Genomic DNA, 16,296 nt, shown 5'->3' with positions numbered 1-16,296 from the left:
CGGCGGGCTGACAGTCGCGTCACTCGGGTCCGAAAAAGTGGTGACCTGGGGGGCGGGGGCCATGACCCGGCGTATCAGGAGAGATCGGTTTGTCTGCTGGAATCCGCGCTTCGTACCCTGCTCAAAAGTAGGTATGATTCGTTTGCGTCCGCAGCCGAAGAAACTGGGGGCCTGCCGAAGCAGGCAGAACGGTAGAATGTGTATCTGGCAGCCCGGGGCGAGGTCGGGGTTATACTGTTTCTTGGTACTAAGGCTTAAAATCCAGGGAAGCCTCACTGCTTTCTCTCTCCAACCCTTGAGCTTGAAGTTTCAGGCTAAGGCTACAGTCGAGTGGAGCCGGACTAGAAGAGAGACACTTAAACCGGCTGGATCTACAAGATCAGTCTGTCAACTGGCCACCGTTATTCGCCACTGGGCCACGAAATGTGCTCATGATTGGTGAGGACTCCAAGAAAAGCAGTACCCGATCCAATGTACGACGTGCCCGGCGCGAAGATCGAGAGTCACTGTTCGAGGAGTTCCCTGTCTCAAGTCCATTCCGTTTTCCCCCGAATATTTCTTCTTGCGAAGTGAAGCCCTACATGCAAGCAGCGCGTAAAGGGATCACTTCTGCAAGATACAGATGTTGACGGTTCTTTGAAGGCCAGCTGCCTTCACCTTCTACGTAGCTTGCTACCCTTGCAGGTGGCTTGGCCACGCATTTGTCGGCAGGTGTTGCAGTTGCCGTTCCTTCCTAAACTGTGAGGTACGAGTGAGGCTCGCTAACTGACTCCCCCGTGAGCCCCTTCTGAGAATGCGGTATCATTCGCTATACAGTAGCTTCTTACAAACCGTGCACCGGTACTCTGCGTCGTTGGCGGGGCCCGCTGCGGCCCTTCTCAATGTTAGTTTGGCTTTGCATCCGGGGAGCCATCTTGTCCATTGCCATTTGGTGAAAAGGCTCGCACTGACTGCTGAAGGACTGAAGCTATCGGAAACCAGGTACCCAGGTTACTGTGTAGTACCGGTATGACCTAGCTCTGCTTCACTCAAAAAGCCGGCACCTTTCTCGGCGGGAGTCTCTCATGCCGCATCCGTAAGGGGCTGCTCAATCACAACGCAAACAAGATGCTTCCTCTGTCACCCTTGACAGCCAGCAGTTTAGAGGGAGCCGTCGTGCAAACAGTCGAACTGCCTGTTCAATAAAGCATTTGCTATTTGGGTGTCCCAGGTCTTCACTGCTGTCCCGTCTGACACAGGAGCCCGGTCCCGGACGCGGAATGCAGAGGTGCACGGTCACCGGGACTTCCGGTCGCGTGGACGACGGCGGAGACTCACCGCCTAAACCGAATTGACCTATTTGCTTTACAGACCTGCAAGGGAAAGAGCATGTCGCTTGTTGCCTGCATGCCAGGACAGCTCTGAGAAGGGGGCCGACCGTTTGTAAGACGCGTGCTCGAACGTCGCGCTCACGACGAACCCAGCAACTCGGCAAGTGTGCTCGGCTCGGGCTATATAGGCTTTCTCTTGCTCTGTGCTGATACTAGCACACATTCATTCAATGATTTTTTTACCACACTGAGCCAACTTTTTTGAAGCCAGCGCGCACTTCCTCAGCATAAAGTCAAAGCAGACAGTCCCCTTTTTGGGCTTGTGCCAACGACCTCGTCCCGTCGAGCGAGGTGCGACTACTTTCGCGTCAGCGTCTAGCAGACCTGGTCTTTGTTCTAACGGTCGCACTCGAGTTCTGAAACGAAGGACGGCGCCGATCACGGTCGCAGGTTTTCACTTGATCCGAGGGCGGGCCTGCCGGCGACTGTAGGAAGGCGCCGGTGCTTAGTCATCTCTGAAGCCGCATCCATACTGAATGACTCGCTTGATTAGCATCCATCCCTCGAAGGATTAGCTAGACAAGGATCCCCGCTGTGAACGCCTGGGATTAGGAGCTGGAGTGGGGTTGGGCCTGACGGCGTGCCGCCAGTGTGCGGTCGCTTTGCTCGCTGTTCGGCCGGCTGTTTACTGTTCGCTCCGTGGAACCCTCGTAACAGCTGAGTTTCAACCCGGCTCCTGCGGTCCAGGTGCTTACATGGTGGACAACCTCTGAGCTGCAGCGGGACACCATGGAGGGGAGGTCGTTTCACTGGAGTCTACCACGGAGGCTGATGGGATGTCTCATCATCATCATCATCGCATTGCTGCCGTACTTCGGCGTCGGAAAATCGGCCTCCAGCACGGAAAGCGAAGACTTTGTAGACTACTACACTGTCCTGGGAATCAACAAGTAAGACAAAGTGTTGTTTTTGCTCACCTCCGGCTATGCTTGGACCGTCGTACGATGGGGGTCTAGATCATCAATTCCACCGGGTGATCCAGCTAAAATACTACCGTGAACGGCCCGGGCCGCCGCCCGAACGCGAAACGCTCGCCTGTGAAGCTAAACTCGTCCTATCCTTTGGATGATTTTGTCCTCAGACACGCTTCACTGGCAGACGTAAAGAAGGCTTATCGGAAGATGTCTCTGGAATACCATCCGGACAAGACTTCTTCAAAGGGTGACGCGGCGGCTAAGTTCCATAGGATTTCGGAGGCGTATGAAGTACTCTCCAGTATGTCTGTTATGTCGTTGCGCAGTCATCTGACGAAAAGGCGCACAAGCACACAGTCACTCTGCGAGCAGGGCTATTGAAGCCGTCGCACAGCTTACCGGACCATGCGAATTTTCCATGAATGGTTCCGAAAGGAGTCAAAATACTCGCGAAGAATCATCTGTAGAGGCAGCATTATTACGTAAAGATGGCAACGAGCACTCTCCGTCCTCTTCGGCTTGTAGAGAGATTCCATCCTTTAGTAGTCTACAGTTTTCTGTCTGCGGACCGTCCGTCTTAGACCGGGCCCCTCAGGCAGTGCTACACGGATAACTTTGCCATGGTAGCCCACACCGGTTGTTTGTTTCCCATACGTCCTCAGGATTGCAGACCCGCCGACTTTACGATCTTTATGGAAAGGAGTATAAGTCAATGGAGGGGTACTTTGAGGAGTTGCCCAATCGAGGAAACCGAGAGTTGTACCGTTACAAGAGAGGCGTGTTCTTACTGTTCGAGCGGAACATCGAAGGTCTTTTGGCAAAGTCAAAATACACGTGGATCCTTACCTTCGCACAGCCCGGATGCGGCACATGCGAAAGAAATGTAAGGCTCAGTGCGTCCGGTTAAACTTTAATTCCAAGAGTTGACGAGCTCTTTGTCGTTCATTTTCTTTAGCCAACGTTGACAGATTGGGAGGGCTGTAAGTGAGAGATATACTCAGTCAGTCAACAGTAAATGGTTGCCCATGGGTTTGTCACTAACAAGACAAGAGCATGACAGTGTGGCCTTCCTTCTAGACTTCACCGGCCTCTACTTTGAAGGCCCATTACGCTGTCGCCATATTCACAGCAGCTGTGATAAGGCTAGCGTTTCACCAGGAACCATACAGCTGTAGGGAGCGTACCAACAAGTTCCCATTCTCCTCCGTTCCTAGGTCTGAAGTGCTCGCCGAGGCGTCTTGCCGCTGATCTGCTGTTTCAAGCGATACGGTTATTCGTGAGCCCGAGCTGCCGCCTCGTGGAAGGGAGCTCCACTGTCTGGACGATCTTTTCTCTTGTGTCAGGTCCCGCTCTACACCAAGCTGGGAGAGCAGACGATGAACACCGAGAACGTGCGATTGGCGGTCGTTAACTGTCTGATTTCCAACCTCTGCCACTACTTCGGTATTAGCCATCTGGGCCAAGTATTCCTGCTGCCCCCCGACCAAGACGGAGGCGGTACGTTGGTTGTGTTAACTCCCTTCCCGAGTGTTACAGAGAAATGCCGCAACTCGGAACCCATGTTGCCCCACCCGCACCAAGACCCATTGTCGTTTCAGAAGCTTAGTTTTTCACTCAGCTGGACTCCTGTGCGGGGCGTCGGGGCCCGGGTTCTGCATTCGAGACTGAATGGCGCGGGTTCTCCTCTATCCCGTGTTTCTGGATCGACGCTATCACGAACTGTCAGTGCTCTTCAGTCTCCCCCAGGCAGCCCGCACCTGTCCTTTACAGCGTTGCAAATCAGCGGCAGGACAGATGAAGGTGTGCTTAATTTACGTGTTGATCACACGGATGTCCCCACACAGTTTGTTGGCGGGGTTGATGTTGCTCACTGCATACAGGCTACTGGGACAAGCGTGAGTATACAGGGTTGCTACAGGCAGAGGATATTCTAGAGGCTGCCCTAGAGGTTCCCGCCTCTGATATACGAGAGGTGGAGAGTGATGCTGCAGCACGAACACAACTTGCCTCCATCTCCGGCATCAAACGCCAAGAAAGCCGTAAGTGGTCGCGATTTCACCCACAGCGAGGTCACTCAGTGATTCCATGCAGAACACCACTGGATTCGTTCATCAGCATCTATGCTCACATCAGCGTCTTTTCGGGCGAGCCTGCAGATCCGGCGGCGGCCTTCCCCCAGGGCGGGGGTACTAGCAACGTTGAAGGCTTACGAGTTTTAGCTGAACTATGCTTACCGAGAAGAAGGAAGCACATGAGAGCAGGGCGCCTCTCTGCTTTCATGAGTGGCAACATTACTCCCCGGAAAGAACTGCATTTTTCGACTTCCAGCAGCAGGGAGTTCTAGAAGGAACATTTGCCACATTGTTGTGTTCTATTTTGCGATTGTCCTTTCAGAAAAAGCGGTCCCGGCAGCGGACGCAGCCTGGCTGGTGCAATACTACAAACCCTCATGCATGCCCTGCCGTCAAGCCAAGTCTGAGCTGCGGAAGGTGTCTCACCAGTTACGGGACAGACTAGTCGTCTCGTTTGTCAACTGCGGTGAGTGTTACATCCTCATGCGCAAGGCATGCAAACAAACCCCCACTAGGTCATCACCTGCGCATTGTACTCCAGCTGTACCTGAGAATGAATGAGATACCCGCAATAGGATAACTGTCTTCGGCCGTTCTACACTGCGAGCGTACTGGCGCGAGGTGCAGGGTATTTGTTCGGATTGCTGCGATTTAGAGGGACGAATAGTTTGAGTTGAGACATCAAAAGGTGGGGTGGTATCACTTCACCCTAACGTCGGGGGTGACAACGAGTGGAATCGCCTCTTCTTGGGCTTCTACGCCTCGAGGCGCAGATAGGTCGTTCAGTTGCTCACATCACCGTCTTGTGACGCACAGAGTGACGCTTGTCCTGGCACAGATTGATGCCCGCGCAGCCCCTGAACGTCTCGCCACCCGCATACGCTGATACAGAGGCCGATATCAAATTCCATACATAGTGTATCATCTCCGGGTCTCACGGCGACCTAGTCCCTCAGCCTGAGGAGCCGCAGCTGTATTCTTTCGCAGTCGGTTTCTGCGTGCATACAGATAAACACAGCTGTGCAGAGGTGCCCTATTTTCCTTTCGCGCGTCTTTTTATCAAGCGGTAAGTGGTCCTCGAGGAACTCGGTGCTAGAGTGGGTGGCGAATCAGTACTACTCAAGCTACACAGCAATTCAACAGACACTAAAAGCTCATGCCACCCGAGGGTGAACAAAGCGTAGTTCCTTTTTCGGTTTCTGCTGCGAGAGACTCGCGAGTTTAGGTCCGAAGGAGTAAGGTTTAGATAGTGCAGGAGTCCTGTCGTGCGCTCGTCTAATTTCGTCGTGCTTTTCGGGAATGAGTAACACTTAACTGCGACAGGCGTCCTAGCTGCCCCGACAGAATCCCAAGCCACGGTTCTAGGCTCAGAAACGTGCCTGCTCTTTCTTCCCACGCAGACACGACCAGTCAATCGAGCAAGTCCCTATCGATCTGCGAGTGTCCAACGAGGCCGGAACGGCAGGTGCCGCAGCTACCTTGGCCGTTACTCTGCTCACTCACTTGCTTCATCTTCCCCGTCAACCTCCTCCTTCCCGGACGCGACTGGCGCACAGTCGATCTGAGGAGTTCTAAGCTGTTGGTCTGCGAGCATGTCACCGTCTGGCACGCGCGCCTTGCCGTTCTAATTGTTTTTCTGCCTTGTCCTCCGAGTTGGCCGTCGCGGATTCTGTGACGTTTCTTGTGCTGTTTGCCTAGCCCCTGTCGCACACAGTATCCAAATTGTACACGAACTGAGGCAGCGTACATCGCGGTCAGGGAACTGGCAACGGAACTCGGACGGGGGCGTTCGCCACGCCTGGACAACGCTCCGTATTCGCCTGTTCGTGAGCGTCGCCATTGTGACGATATACGCCACAACCGGCATGTGCAAGTAATCGTGTGCGGTTAAAAAATATGACGAGACCCACTACTGATGCCTTCGAGCCACTGATCCCAGTTCGGTCTCGGGTTCATGCAGTATGCAAGGTACTCCGGCGGCCTCGTTCAAATCAGTTTATGATCTGCTCCAGGGAAGGTGCCCGAGCTGCACGATGCAAACAACGGAAACTAGATCAACAACACAGAGGCCCTGGCGGGCTACATTTGTTATGCCTGCGAGGAACATAAGTTCCTATGCGAGAGATGTGTTCCTGAGCTAGAATGTGTGTACCGCTCCCTCGGGAGCCGGGTCCGGGGTTGGCCCGGATGGAGTGGAGCACACTCCGTAGCAGAGTTAGCAACAGTCCGCTCGTAGCGGGGGTTACACCGGGGAGGCGGGAAAGTGGTCGCCTCACACCGGGAGCAACAGTACTGACGTTCCATTACTTGCCTTCCAGGTTCCCGGTCACAACAAACACAAGTCAGCAGACACATGCAGCCACTAAATTCTTAGTCTTTATCCATCCTGGAGGCCGTCAGCTTCTGACGTGCATTCCAAGTGGAGACGAGCAACGAGGACGGGGCAATGTGCAAGCGGCCTTGTGACACACCCCGGCCGGCATCTCTGGACTGCCGTTTACGTACTACAACAAACTGGCACGAAGTGTTGGGATCTTAGCGCTGGAGATAACGAATTTCCCCACTTTTTTTGAAGCAGACAGAACTCCTAATGACGGGACAGTAGAACTGCTATTTCCATGGCTGCGAAGCCTCATGGAAGCCAGGGCCCTTCCAAATGAACATGGTTTGTTTATTACAAGTTTCCCGGCTCTGTTGCCTGGGTGTCCCTGGAGAGCCTAGCTTGACTACACACACTGTGGTGCTCATACATACGCAGGCAAGGTCTCCTGTCACAACAGATACGTCGCGGCTAACCCGCGGCATGCGTCAACTCTTTCAGTTTCTCTTGTGCTGTCTGTTTGCTCCCCTTTACTTAAGCTAGGACGGAGGATTTCGAAGAAGACCGTTTCCGCACGCCGCTAAAGCGCAGTGTAGACCCCGTCGCCCCGAATCGTGACCATACTCAGAGTATGTTTGCGAACAAAGTATTCTTTATATCTCGAGAAACATGACAGAACACAAGAAAAAAGTTTACCACATGCGCGGCTAAGCGTAGTGCTGTCCGAATTCACTATCAGGAACAGGTGCTGAGTTTGGCCGACTCGCGAACAAACTGGCATCCAGTACTCCCGCCTGTCGGATCGGATCCACGCACACAGTTCCCTGCCCGTTGTGTGTTTCCTGAGGTACATGTCCTGTTCTAGAAAGCGTAGGCAGTAGTCGCAGCAAATTCTGCTTGACCTCCGAAAGCATCTGTGCAGAGCCGAAAAGATCAGAGACATCAAGCTGTCGACTTCCAGCTGTCTGGGGAGTGCTCAAGCCCTTCTCTTTCTTCGGCCTTTTCTTCAGGGGTCCTTCTACCGCCGCCTTCACTGTACATAGTTGTCGGCGACCTGGAGGACTAAATCTTGTTCCCGATGTTTCCCCCACTTCGGTCTGTGTGAACTCCTCGTCTCCACCTTGCTCATCATCCTCTTCGTCCGACTCAGGACTTGAAACCTCCGGCTCCGGTCCCATCCGCCTCTTTTTTCCGCTAACAATCGCCAACATATCGTCAAGCGAAAGAACACAAACAATGCGAAGACCACCCGACCCGCCATTGCCGCGCCTTGCGCTACTAGCGTTACCCTCGGCGTGACAACCACTCAGAGTGTCTTCACTCCCGCTTCCCCCGTGCGAAAGAGAGGTGCTTCCGTTGTTGCATTGCAGCGAATACAGTTTATTGCGAACATAGAATGCCTCAACTCTCTTCAGGAACAGCCTTGGATCAGAAAATAAAAGCCGTTCTTTTTCTTCTCTCTCTTGTTGCTCCGGCGTCATGACAGGATTCTCACCGGCCCCGCTACTATACATCCAGGGCTCTGTGCATACACCACCTGTCCCGCTGGGACCAGCAAGCTTTCCACCATTGCTGCCTAGTCCGCAGTCACCTACACGGCCACCGGACAGCATCCAAGCAACAGCACGGGCCTTAGCCGCTTCAAAACCCAATCTTGCGCAACTGAAAGACCTGGAGACTCTTCTGCAGCCTCCTGATCCGCCGCCTGCACCGCCACCGGCCGCTCCACTACTGTTCCACTGCACTCGCCACAGTTTCTTGTAGCTGTCGAAATAAATGCCTTTGACAGCGGATCTCACACTGCTCGCTGTGTGTCCTTGTATTTTCGACAACGCGGAACTGTTGGCTTTCGGACGAGAGTTAGAGCAAACAACTGATCTGCAAGACTTTTCATCTTTACTACATCCCACCGCCGTGAGAGAAGCTCCGGGAGCGATAACCCCACTTCCATTCCCTAACACTCCGGCCGCGCTGATGGATCGGTTTTTTAAGAGTCCGGGAAGACTATTAGGGCTGCTTCCCTCACAGGCGTCATCCGACCATCCACCATCTGTTGGAGGTGCGCCACCATTCGTCGGATCCGGATAGACACATTGAGCTCGTAAGCGTTTACCACGCGTGCCATTCTCGAATGCCCGTCCGCATCCCTGGGTCTCATTAGTCTGAGAGTCTATGAGTCCAACAGGGGGACTTGTTTCCATGGGACCGACTATGCAGTTTGTTGTGTTTGCTTGGACAGCATCTCTGTTACAGAGAGAATCCTCCGTCCCTGAGCAAGGGAGAGCTGTCCCATATCTTCCACCATCTGATACCGTCTCAGGCTCTTCGGCATGCTGCGAGGAGGCTACACGGTCACCGAAGCACTCCGAGCCTCGGTGGTGTTGGTTGTCATCGAGAGCGCAGAAGCGCCCCGCGGGTGATGCTCTCGAGTCGTGACAACAGCCTAAAGAGTTTTCCCAGGCAGCAGATCGGTCAAAAGAGGATGTACCATCCGAGACGCATCCCTCGTGGGCAGGCCATGCTCCGAAAGAGTCCGCGGTGGACCGAGAGAGCTTAAGACTGTTGACAGCGGACTCTATCACGTCGTCGGACAGTGCGAGCACGCGGCCGTCATTCGACTCCTGGCTAGTAAGGTGAGTGAGAACGCGACTCACGGCCGACTCCTGGAAAGAGAGATTCTCTTCTGGTCCCATTCCGGTGGTGAGAGAACGGATGTTAGCGCACAAATCTACGCCTGCATCCCCGTTGTTACCAGTACTTTTTGTAAGATTCTCACCACTCTGTGTGCGTCCCACTTCCCTGTTGCCTCCGCTGCCACCTGAAAACAGTAAATCAGCCAGATTGCATGCATCAGAGCTGTTGGGCCGAACGGCGTTACACTGGTTTGAACCTTTAAGCGTATCAGTCAGGCCGCATCCAACAGAGCAAAGGAACGAAGTATCTAGACCGTTAGACGACATCTCCGCGAAGGGGCCATCATCTTCTGGACTCCGCCCGAAAGGGGTTGAGAAACTGAGCAACGTCTGCAGTCCTCCAACAGGCGGCTTGTAGCCTCCCTCTCCTCCAAAGAAGGATCGGGGGGACACAGAACCTGCTGAGTCTGATTTCTCAGCGACGTCTGGAAACGGCTCATTCTTACAACTTCCAGAAGGGTGCTTCTCCCGCGAAGGTGAAAAAGTGTCGCTGGGACTCCTCGCGGAACTCCGTCTGCTTCCTCTGCTGACGTGACTGCAACTCCTGCTGCTCAGAGAAGAGTCGACTGTTGTTCTTTCTCCGGGAGTCATCAGTCGGTGGTGTGTGGACAGGGAACATGACTGGCCTGCTGCTCCCAATGCCAATGAGCGCTGCTGAAGAAGCAGTTCTCCAGACTGATTCAGGTGTTCTTGAAGTGCGACGACAGATTCCACTGCTGCATCCGCGGCTTCTCTCAGGTGCTTCTGGTTTTCTCTTCCGCTGAGTAGCTGCCGCTGTCCCGCAAAGGAATCTTCCGTCTTCTGCTGACGAAGAGCTGGTATGGTTGACTGGCCACCTCGTTTTGAAGCTGTGACCTTCTCACTTGCTTCATCGTCCAAGAAAACCATATGATCCCTTTCTGAATGTGGTGGTACTGGGGCTCTCAAAGAGGCCAGATGGCTAACTGTACTCTGCAGACTCTCCTTCTCAGATGTCTCCTCTGCTGACGGGCAGACAGCTCGTGACAGTCCCTTCGTCTCCTCTCCGTTTGGTGGAGCTACGACAGGCGCCGGTGACGACGCGGTGGTGGTTCCTGGGAGTTTAAGAAACTCGGAAAAACGCAAGAGCGAAAGAAGTTCGCGACTATCCAACAACTCTAGATTCACGTGTTTCAGCATACACTCCACCAAGCCGCGACATGCTGAAAGGAGACTGCTTTTGTCCATGTCATCAACGGGGGGGTGATATCCTGAAGCTTCTTCACGAACGACAACCGAATCGTCCGACTGACCTACGGAGGTAGTTCGACTCAGAAGACTGTGTCCTTTCTCTGAAGAATCTTGTCCCACCTTCGAAAGCGAGCTTCCTCCAGAGAGCTCAGAAACGCCCGTACTCGATTCTGTGTCCACTTTTTCCTCTTTAGTATGCTCCTCATGTTTGATAAGAGGAAGAATCTCTAGAGACGGAGTTTCACTGGACTTGGGTGGAGAAGCACCGGCAGAGACTGCTACAGCGGCGTAAGCGTTCTCCTCGAGGGGCCACACAGAGACCGTCTGAGTTGCCTCAAGGAAAGAAGGGAAGAAAGGACTTTCAGAGAGCAACGCCACTCCACAACCTCGAGATGCTGCAGGACAAGATGCACAGCATTTCTGATTGCTCGGCATTGTGCCAGACTGTGGAATCTCGCTGTTGCTCGAGTCGCTTTTCCACTGCTGAAGCTCGGCGGGTTTTGCTAGGAGTTGATTTGGTTGTAGAAGCAAGGGTAAGAACGACGAGTCGTGCAGAGCTCGTAGATCATCGAGATCTCGTAAAATCTGTCCCACAACAGAAAGGCTTTTTGCTCCACAAAGCGATCGAGAGTTCCCTCCTGGGAGAGTTGAAGAATCAACATGCTCATCCAGAGGAGAGTCGGCGACAGCTGCTGCGGACAGCGAGGAACTTGTTTTAGACGAGAAAAGAGAGAGAAGTGGCGAAAGAATGGATTGATAAATGGTGAGGAGCTCTGGCTTGTCAACAAACGAGACTACATGCAGCCAATGCCATCGGTATGATGAGGCCCCGGCTGTCTTTTCGAAATCCTTTATATCATTTTCTTTTCGAGCGGAGGTACTGTCCTTCTTCACCGACCCCACTCCTGATTTGTCCGGAAGGCCCTCTGTTTCTGCATATACACTGCCCTCACCTCTGCTGCTGCAGAGGGCGCCACTAGACCGCAACTGCGCAGAAACTGTTTCTTCCTGTGTGGCCTTCCTGTAGCGACTTCGGTCGCTCTGCGAGGAGTTACTAATGAGCTTGAGAGCTGAAGGTCCAGCTGCCCAGAAGGGGCACGAGTCGGCAAGGAGAGCCAATGACCTTAGGACAAAATGAAACACAGCGGATGAGCGGCCATGCAGCACAACCAACATATCAGCCCGCTCTAACTGCGTTTCTGCCGCAGCTACAATCAGTCTTTGTTTGTGAAGAAGTCGGTCTCTCTGCTGCAGGGCTGCGCGGAGTATGCCACCAGAGCTCGTTTGAGAATGTCCACCACAGTTTCCTGTCTCGAGAGGATTTCCCCCTTGTATGCAAGCAGGTGGTCGAGCATTCGTAGGCCTGCAAATGCCGTCTCCTCCTTGCTTCTCGATACATGGGACTGATGCCGACGATGGTTGGGTGACAGCAGTATCTCTGCGCAAACTCCCAAAGCCTTGGTCCCTACTGTGGTCTTGCGGCGTGACTGAGCGCTGCGACGGACCCCCACCCCTTGCTTGCTGCTGGCCTATATGGAAGTTATACATGCTCTTCTCCAGGTCTGCTTGCACCAAGTCAGAAGCACCCTGCAGACTTCGCACCGAACTTGTCTCACGACTTGGCAGTACGAAGGAATACCTTCGTGTGTTTTCCAGTGAAGATTCTTCCCCTGATTGAGAGTGACATGGAAGCCCAGAGAGGGCGGTTTGCGACGCACAGTCTCCTCCCACTTGCGACACTGAGCCGTGGAGCGACTCAGGTCCTTGCCACGGAGAAGAGGTACTTGGTTGGTTTCTGGCGTGCGGTCCAGAGTTCCCCCGTGTTAGACCGTTGGCCTTCTGCTGTTCGGAAACCTGACGAGCTAGCAGCTGTGACATTAGTAGTCGGGTTCGCTGATGGTTTCCCGTTTGAGAGGATAACATAGTCGCAGCAGCGAGTAAGCTCATCATCAGGTCTCTAGGGCCTTTGTCTCCTCTTTCAACTCGAGAGCTGTTCACTCCGTCGTCAGGGTTGACCCGAAGGGCATGACTAAGGGCACTATGAAGATGATTGTCCGACCCTTTAGAGAGGATCTCTGACAGTCGGATCTCAGCGCTCTGTTTCTTTTGAAGGGCACTATCCATCGTGCCTACAGTAACCCTTCCAACAGTGGCAGGGACGTTGTTGGAGGCAGGACGAGGCGGATGTGAGAGTTTGTCTGCTGAAGAACCGATGGGTAATTTGTACGGGGGAACCAGTCCGGAAGACAGGACTATGTGGCCGCCACTAGCTGCTCCGCGCTGTGAGGGAAGCACAGTAGAATCTAGATGGTCAGAAAACGCACACGGATCAAACTGATGAGCAGAGTTGCCAGGGGCTGTCCGTGCGTCGGTGTTGTTGGAGTTCTGTATAACTTCTCGTTTTTGTGGAAAATGCTCCGCCCTTGAGGACAAACCGAGGTCCTTCCCGATGCCACACTCGAGAATCTTATCAGTCCGCAGATGCATTCGACTGACCCTGGAAGATCCACGAGGCAGAGCCTGTTGCAACGGAGAAGATGAGCTGTCTGCGTAGTAGTCGTGATTCCGTGGTATGGACGACGTAGTTTGGTCCAGTGGGAAAGATGGGATGACGGCACTGTTCGACGTAGTGCAACGTGATGGCGACTCTGCTAGTGCTGAGGAGTTACGACTGATCGCAGGGTCCGTTTGGGTGGACTGAAGAGTTGCACTTGAAGTGGTCATAACACATGACTCGGAAGAGAGATCAGGCACGGAAGCAGCTTGGGTTGAAGCCTCATCTGGAGAGCATGGTAATTGGCCGCCGCCGTCACAACATCCTTCCTCCGCATCGGAGAGTAAGTTACAAGCCCTTTCCGACTGGACAGAGGAAATAACGGTCTGCGCCGCAGAGGGGCGCCACAGGTCTAGATCCATTCCCAACAGGCCTGGGAGGCGCGCGACCGTGAGGAGACGAGCAACCTTCTGAGGTAGTAATCTACTTCTAACGCGGGAAAACTTCAAAGACAGAATGAATCCGAAGCACAGGCAGAAAACACTAGTAGCTCTAGGGTGAGTGCTCGGTCGACGGGTGGCAACATCAGCTCTGTTGGTTGTACCGGCAAAACATCTTCGTAAGCCGGATACCCTGAGATAATCACGAGAGAATTCGCCGAAAGTCGTGGATACATACCAATACCTTGGGGACATGCGAAGGTCGTGTTTCATCTGATAAGCCTATTCCCATGAGCAATGTAAACTACGCTGACGCGACAGATACACAACGAAAGACCACCCTCAGGAAACAAACAGCGGGTTGGACTCTTGGATGAGACGCAGCCCTGCTCCAGATCAAACGGACAGGGTCGTCACAGTTTCGCAAAAAATACAAATGAACGGAACAGGAACGGACGACTTCGGAGCTACTTAGAGGCCATGCTGCCGCCAATGGCCGTTCCAAAAAGTGACCGGTGAACTGCGTGCGACAAGGCACAGCGGGAGGGTTGACAGTTGTGAGAGACCTAAGGAAAAGCACTGTTCGACAAAAGAACATAAAACACACCAGCAAGTATACAGCCGAAAGTTTTCGCTTCCGATGTTCTCTCAAGAGGTGAACCGGTAAGGGGTTCTCTCCAAGCGCAGGCCTGTCCTGTCCAGCAGGCTAGCCGCGGGTTGCCCCTTCACAACACAGTTGCATATGCGCGGCACACCACCTGGATCGGTGTCTAAAAGACACTCGTGAAGAAAAAGACATGAAACGGACAACGAAAACATCAGGATGCATGAAGCACTCCAAGACACCGGCTAAGTCTGTGGTACGGCACGGGTACACGGGTAGGTCGGGTTTGAGGCGAGATCCCGCGACACACGGCTGTCTGCCTGTGCGGCAACTGTGCAGGGAAAGAGCGAAGCCGTGAATTGAGAAGGCAGCGCCAGGATTCCAACGGTGAAAAAAAAAGCCAACGCAGATTGACGGGGTTAGTGAGAAGGGTGAAAATAAAGGGCGGGGCGGCGACCTGTCTGTGCGATAGCAGCCCCAGCACTCTAGTAGCTGTGAAGACACCGCTACTGCCGGATAGACGCACTCTAAGTTGTCCGTCGTAGCTTGCACTCTGCTGTTTGTCTGGGGTCCAGCAAGACTACCCGTTCTCACGTAAAAAAAAAGCTGTTGAGAATTTGACACTTTCGGGTACAGAAAAACGCCAGAATGCCAGAAGACGCGGATCTCATACTATAGTGGAGGTGTGTCTTGCGGGGGACCAAGCCACTTGGGGGGGGCGGACACACGTGGATCGCCACCCGGACGCAGGCCCGGGACCAACTCACCGCGCTGCCTGCATATTGCTCTCGGTTTTGCGCCTCCAATCGACTCTCCTCGAAAAGCGAAGACACTTGCTTTGAGATCGATCTGCTGCTTTGTGAGGTGCTCCGCCAACGTGCCTTGGGGCTCTCGTCAGTTTGCTTTACGTGGTCAACCCCGGACTACGGGGCCGTCACACCGGTGGCGGCTCTGACCCGCTTGTCCGGACTTGCCCGGAAGTAGCGCAGGCTTTGCGTGTTTAGACAGGCCTTTTGAGCAGTCAACGCTCGGACAGTAGGAACAGACACAGCAATTTCCACGTGAACTCTGGTCTCGGAGACTGGCGAAAAATTCCAGCACTTCACCTTCAGCACTTGCAGTGAGTGACCAGTCTTCGTGTGCGCAATCTCAGGAAGCCCGACAGATGCACACGCACGGGGCTTTTCCCACACACGCGGAGCTGGGCATGTTGAGTGAAGATTGGGTGTCCGAGACTGGCACTTGGGGAACAGAACCGCCTTGGAAACCTCTAGCTTGCCTATCTTAAGAACAGCACCGTTCAACGACGCTTTTCTTCCTTACGGCATGGCAGCCCCTAGCTCCCGGGTAGGCTCGAGCTAAGGAGCGACAGGCCCTGCGAGCCAGATACCAGTACTGATTTCGGAACCGACAGAAGGGAAATTAACGTCACAAACCAGAACACTTGATCAGCGGGCTTGTCCTCAGTTTTATCTAGGTATCTGCTTCCTTCCTTTGATCTTTAAGTGTCAACCGGCTTTCCAATCTGGCCGTCCGCCGCCCAGCGGAAGCACGTGCGGAGTTTGTAACGTAAAAAAAACACGATCAGTGCTCATATGCTTTCTGCTGGGAAGCTCAGTTGAAGAGAGCACGTTCTTATTCCCGGGTGTGCAGCGGCTGGCCCAGCGTCTCGCGTGCGAACGCCGTCTCCGTGGTAGCAGGAGTCCAATACTGCTTAGCTGGTCCTCCATGTTGTAGAGTGATCTTGTTAGATAACAGCTGTGGCTTTCCTCAACTGAGTGAATTCTGACACCTCGGTGGTTAGACACCCCCGCCTCACTTTTTCGAAGCCTTGCTTCGGCTCCGAAGCATTCGTGAGTAGGCCTGGTGGAAAACCAAATGAAAACCTGTGGTTGTTTTACCCGAGAGTCTCGTGCGGATGGGGCAGAATACCTCGTCCGGCAGCAGCCAGCAAGTCGTTCTTCTGGACCGCGGCAGCCGCCTCATAGCGAAAGCACCCACCCGGTGGACGCTTTTTACTTCAATATGCACGGAGAAAACTCGACTTAGTTTGGCTGCTACTGGTGGCACTGTCTCTCTTGTACACATGGTGTCCTATCAAGCCTTCTCTGCCAGGTAGCATTCTCAGCAAACCTAAAATTACCTTGCTTGCTTGGTTTAACCGCCAATATACAATCAGC

General features: G+C 53.7%; 2 protein-coding genes across 2 annotated transcripts; both read left to right on the top strand.

Annotated features, from left to right (window-relative positions):
• Positions 1-1,566: 1,566 nt before the first annotated feature.
• Positions 1,567-6,425, top strand: CSUI_002609 (uncharacterized protein). Its single transcript, XM_068062809.1, has 8 exons — positions 1,567-2,260; positions 2,452-2,585; positions 2,947-3,167; positions 3,628-3,781; positions 4,165-4,323; positions 4,679-4,822; positions 5,365-5,422; positions 5,757-6,425. The coding sequence occupies exons 1-8, from the start codon at positions 2,100-2,102 to the stop codon at positions 5,929-5,931; spliced, it is 1,206 nt and encodes a 401-aa protein (XP_067925220.1). The 5' UTR covers positions 1,567-2,099; the 3' UTR covers positions 5,932-6,425.
• A 242-nt stretch (positions 6,426-6,667) lies between these two features.
• Positions 6,668-14,725, top strand: CSUI_002608 (uncharacterized protein). The gene has a single exon (XM_068062808.1). The coding sequence runs from the start codon at positions 9,389-9,391 to the stop codon at positions 9,725-9,727; it is 339 nt and encodes a 112-aa protein (XP_067925219.1). The 5' UTR covers positions 6,668-9,388; the 3' UTR covers positions 9,728-14,725.
• The last annotated feature ends 1,571 nt before the right edge of the window (positions 14,726-16,296 follow it).

The sequence above is a fragment of the Cystoisospora suis genome (genome assembly GCF_002600585.1).
Source record: "Cystoisospora suis strain Wien I chromosome Unknown contig_1083, whole genome shotgun sequence".
Taxonomy (NCBI): domain Eukaryota; phylum Apicomplexa; class Conoidasida; order Eucoccidiorida; family Sarcocystidae; genus Cystoisospora; species Cystoisospora suis.
The sequence above is the reverse complement of the archived record's forward strand: the minus strand, read 5'-3'. Positions and strand labels throughout refer to the sequence as shown.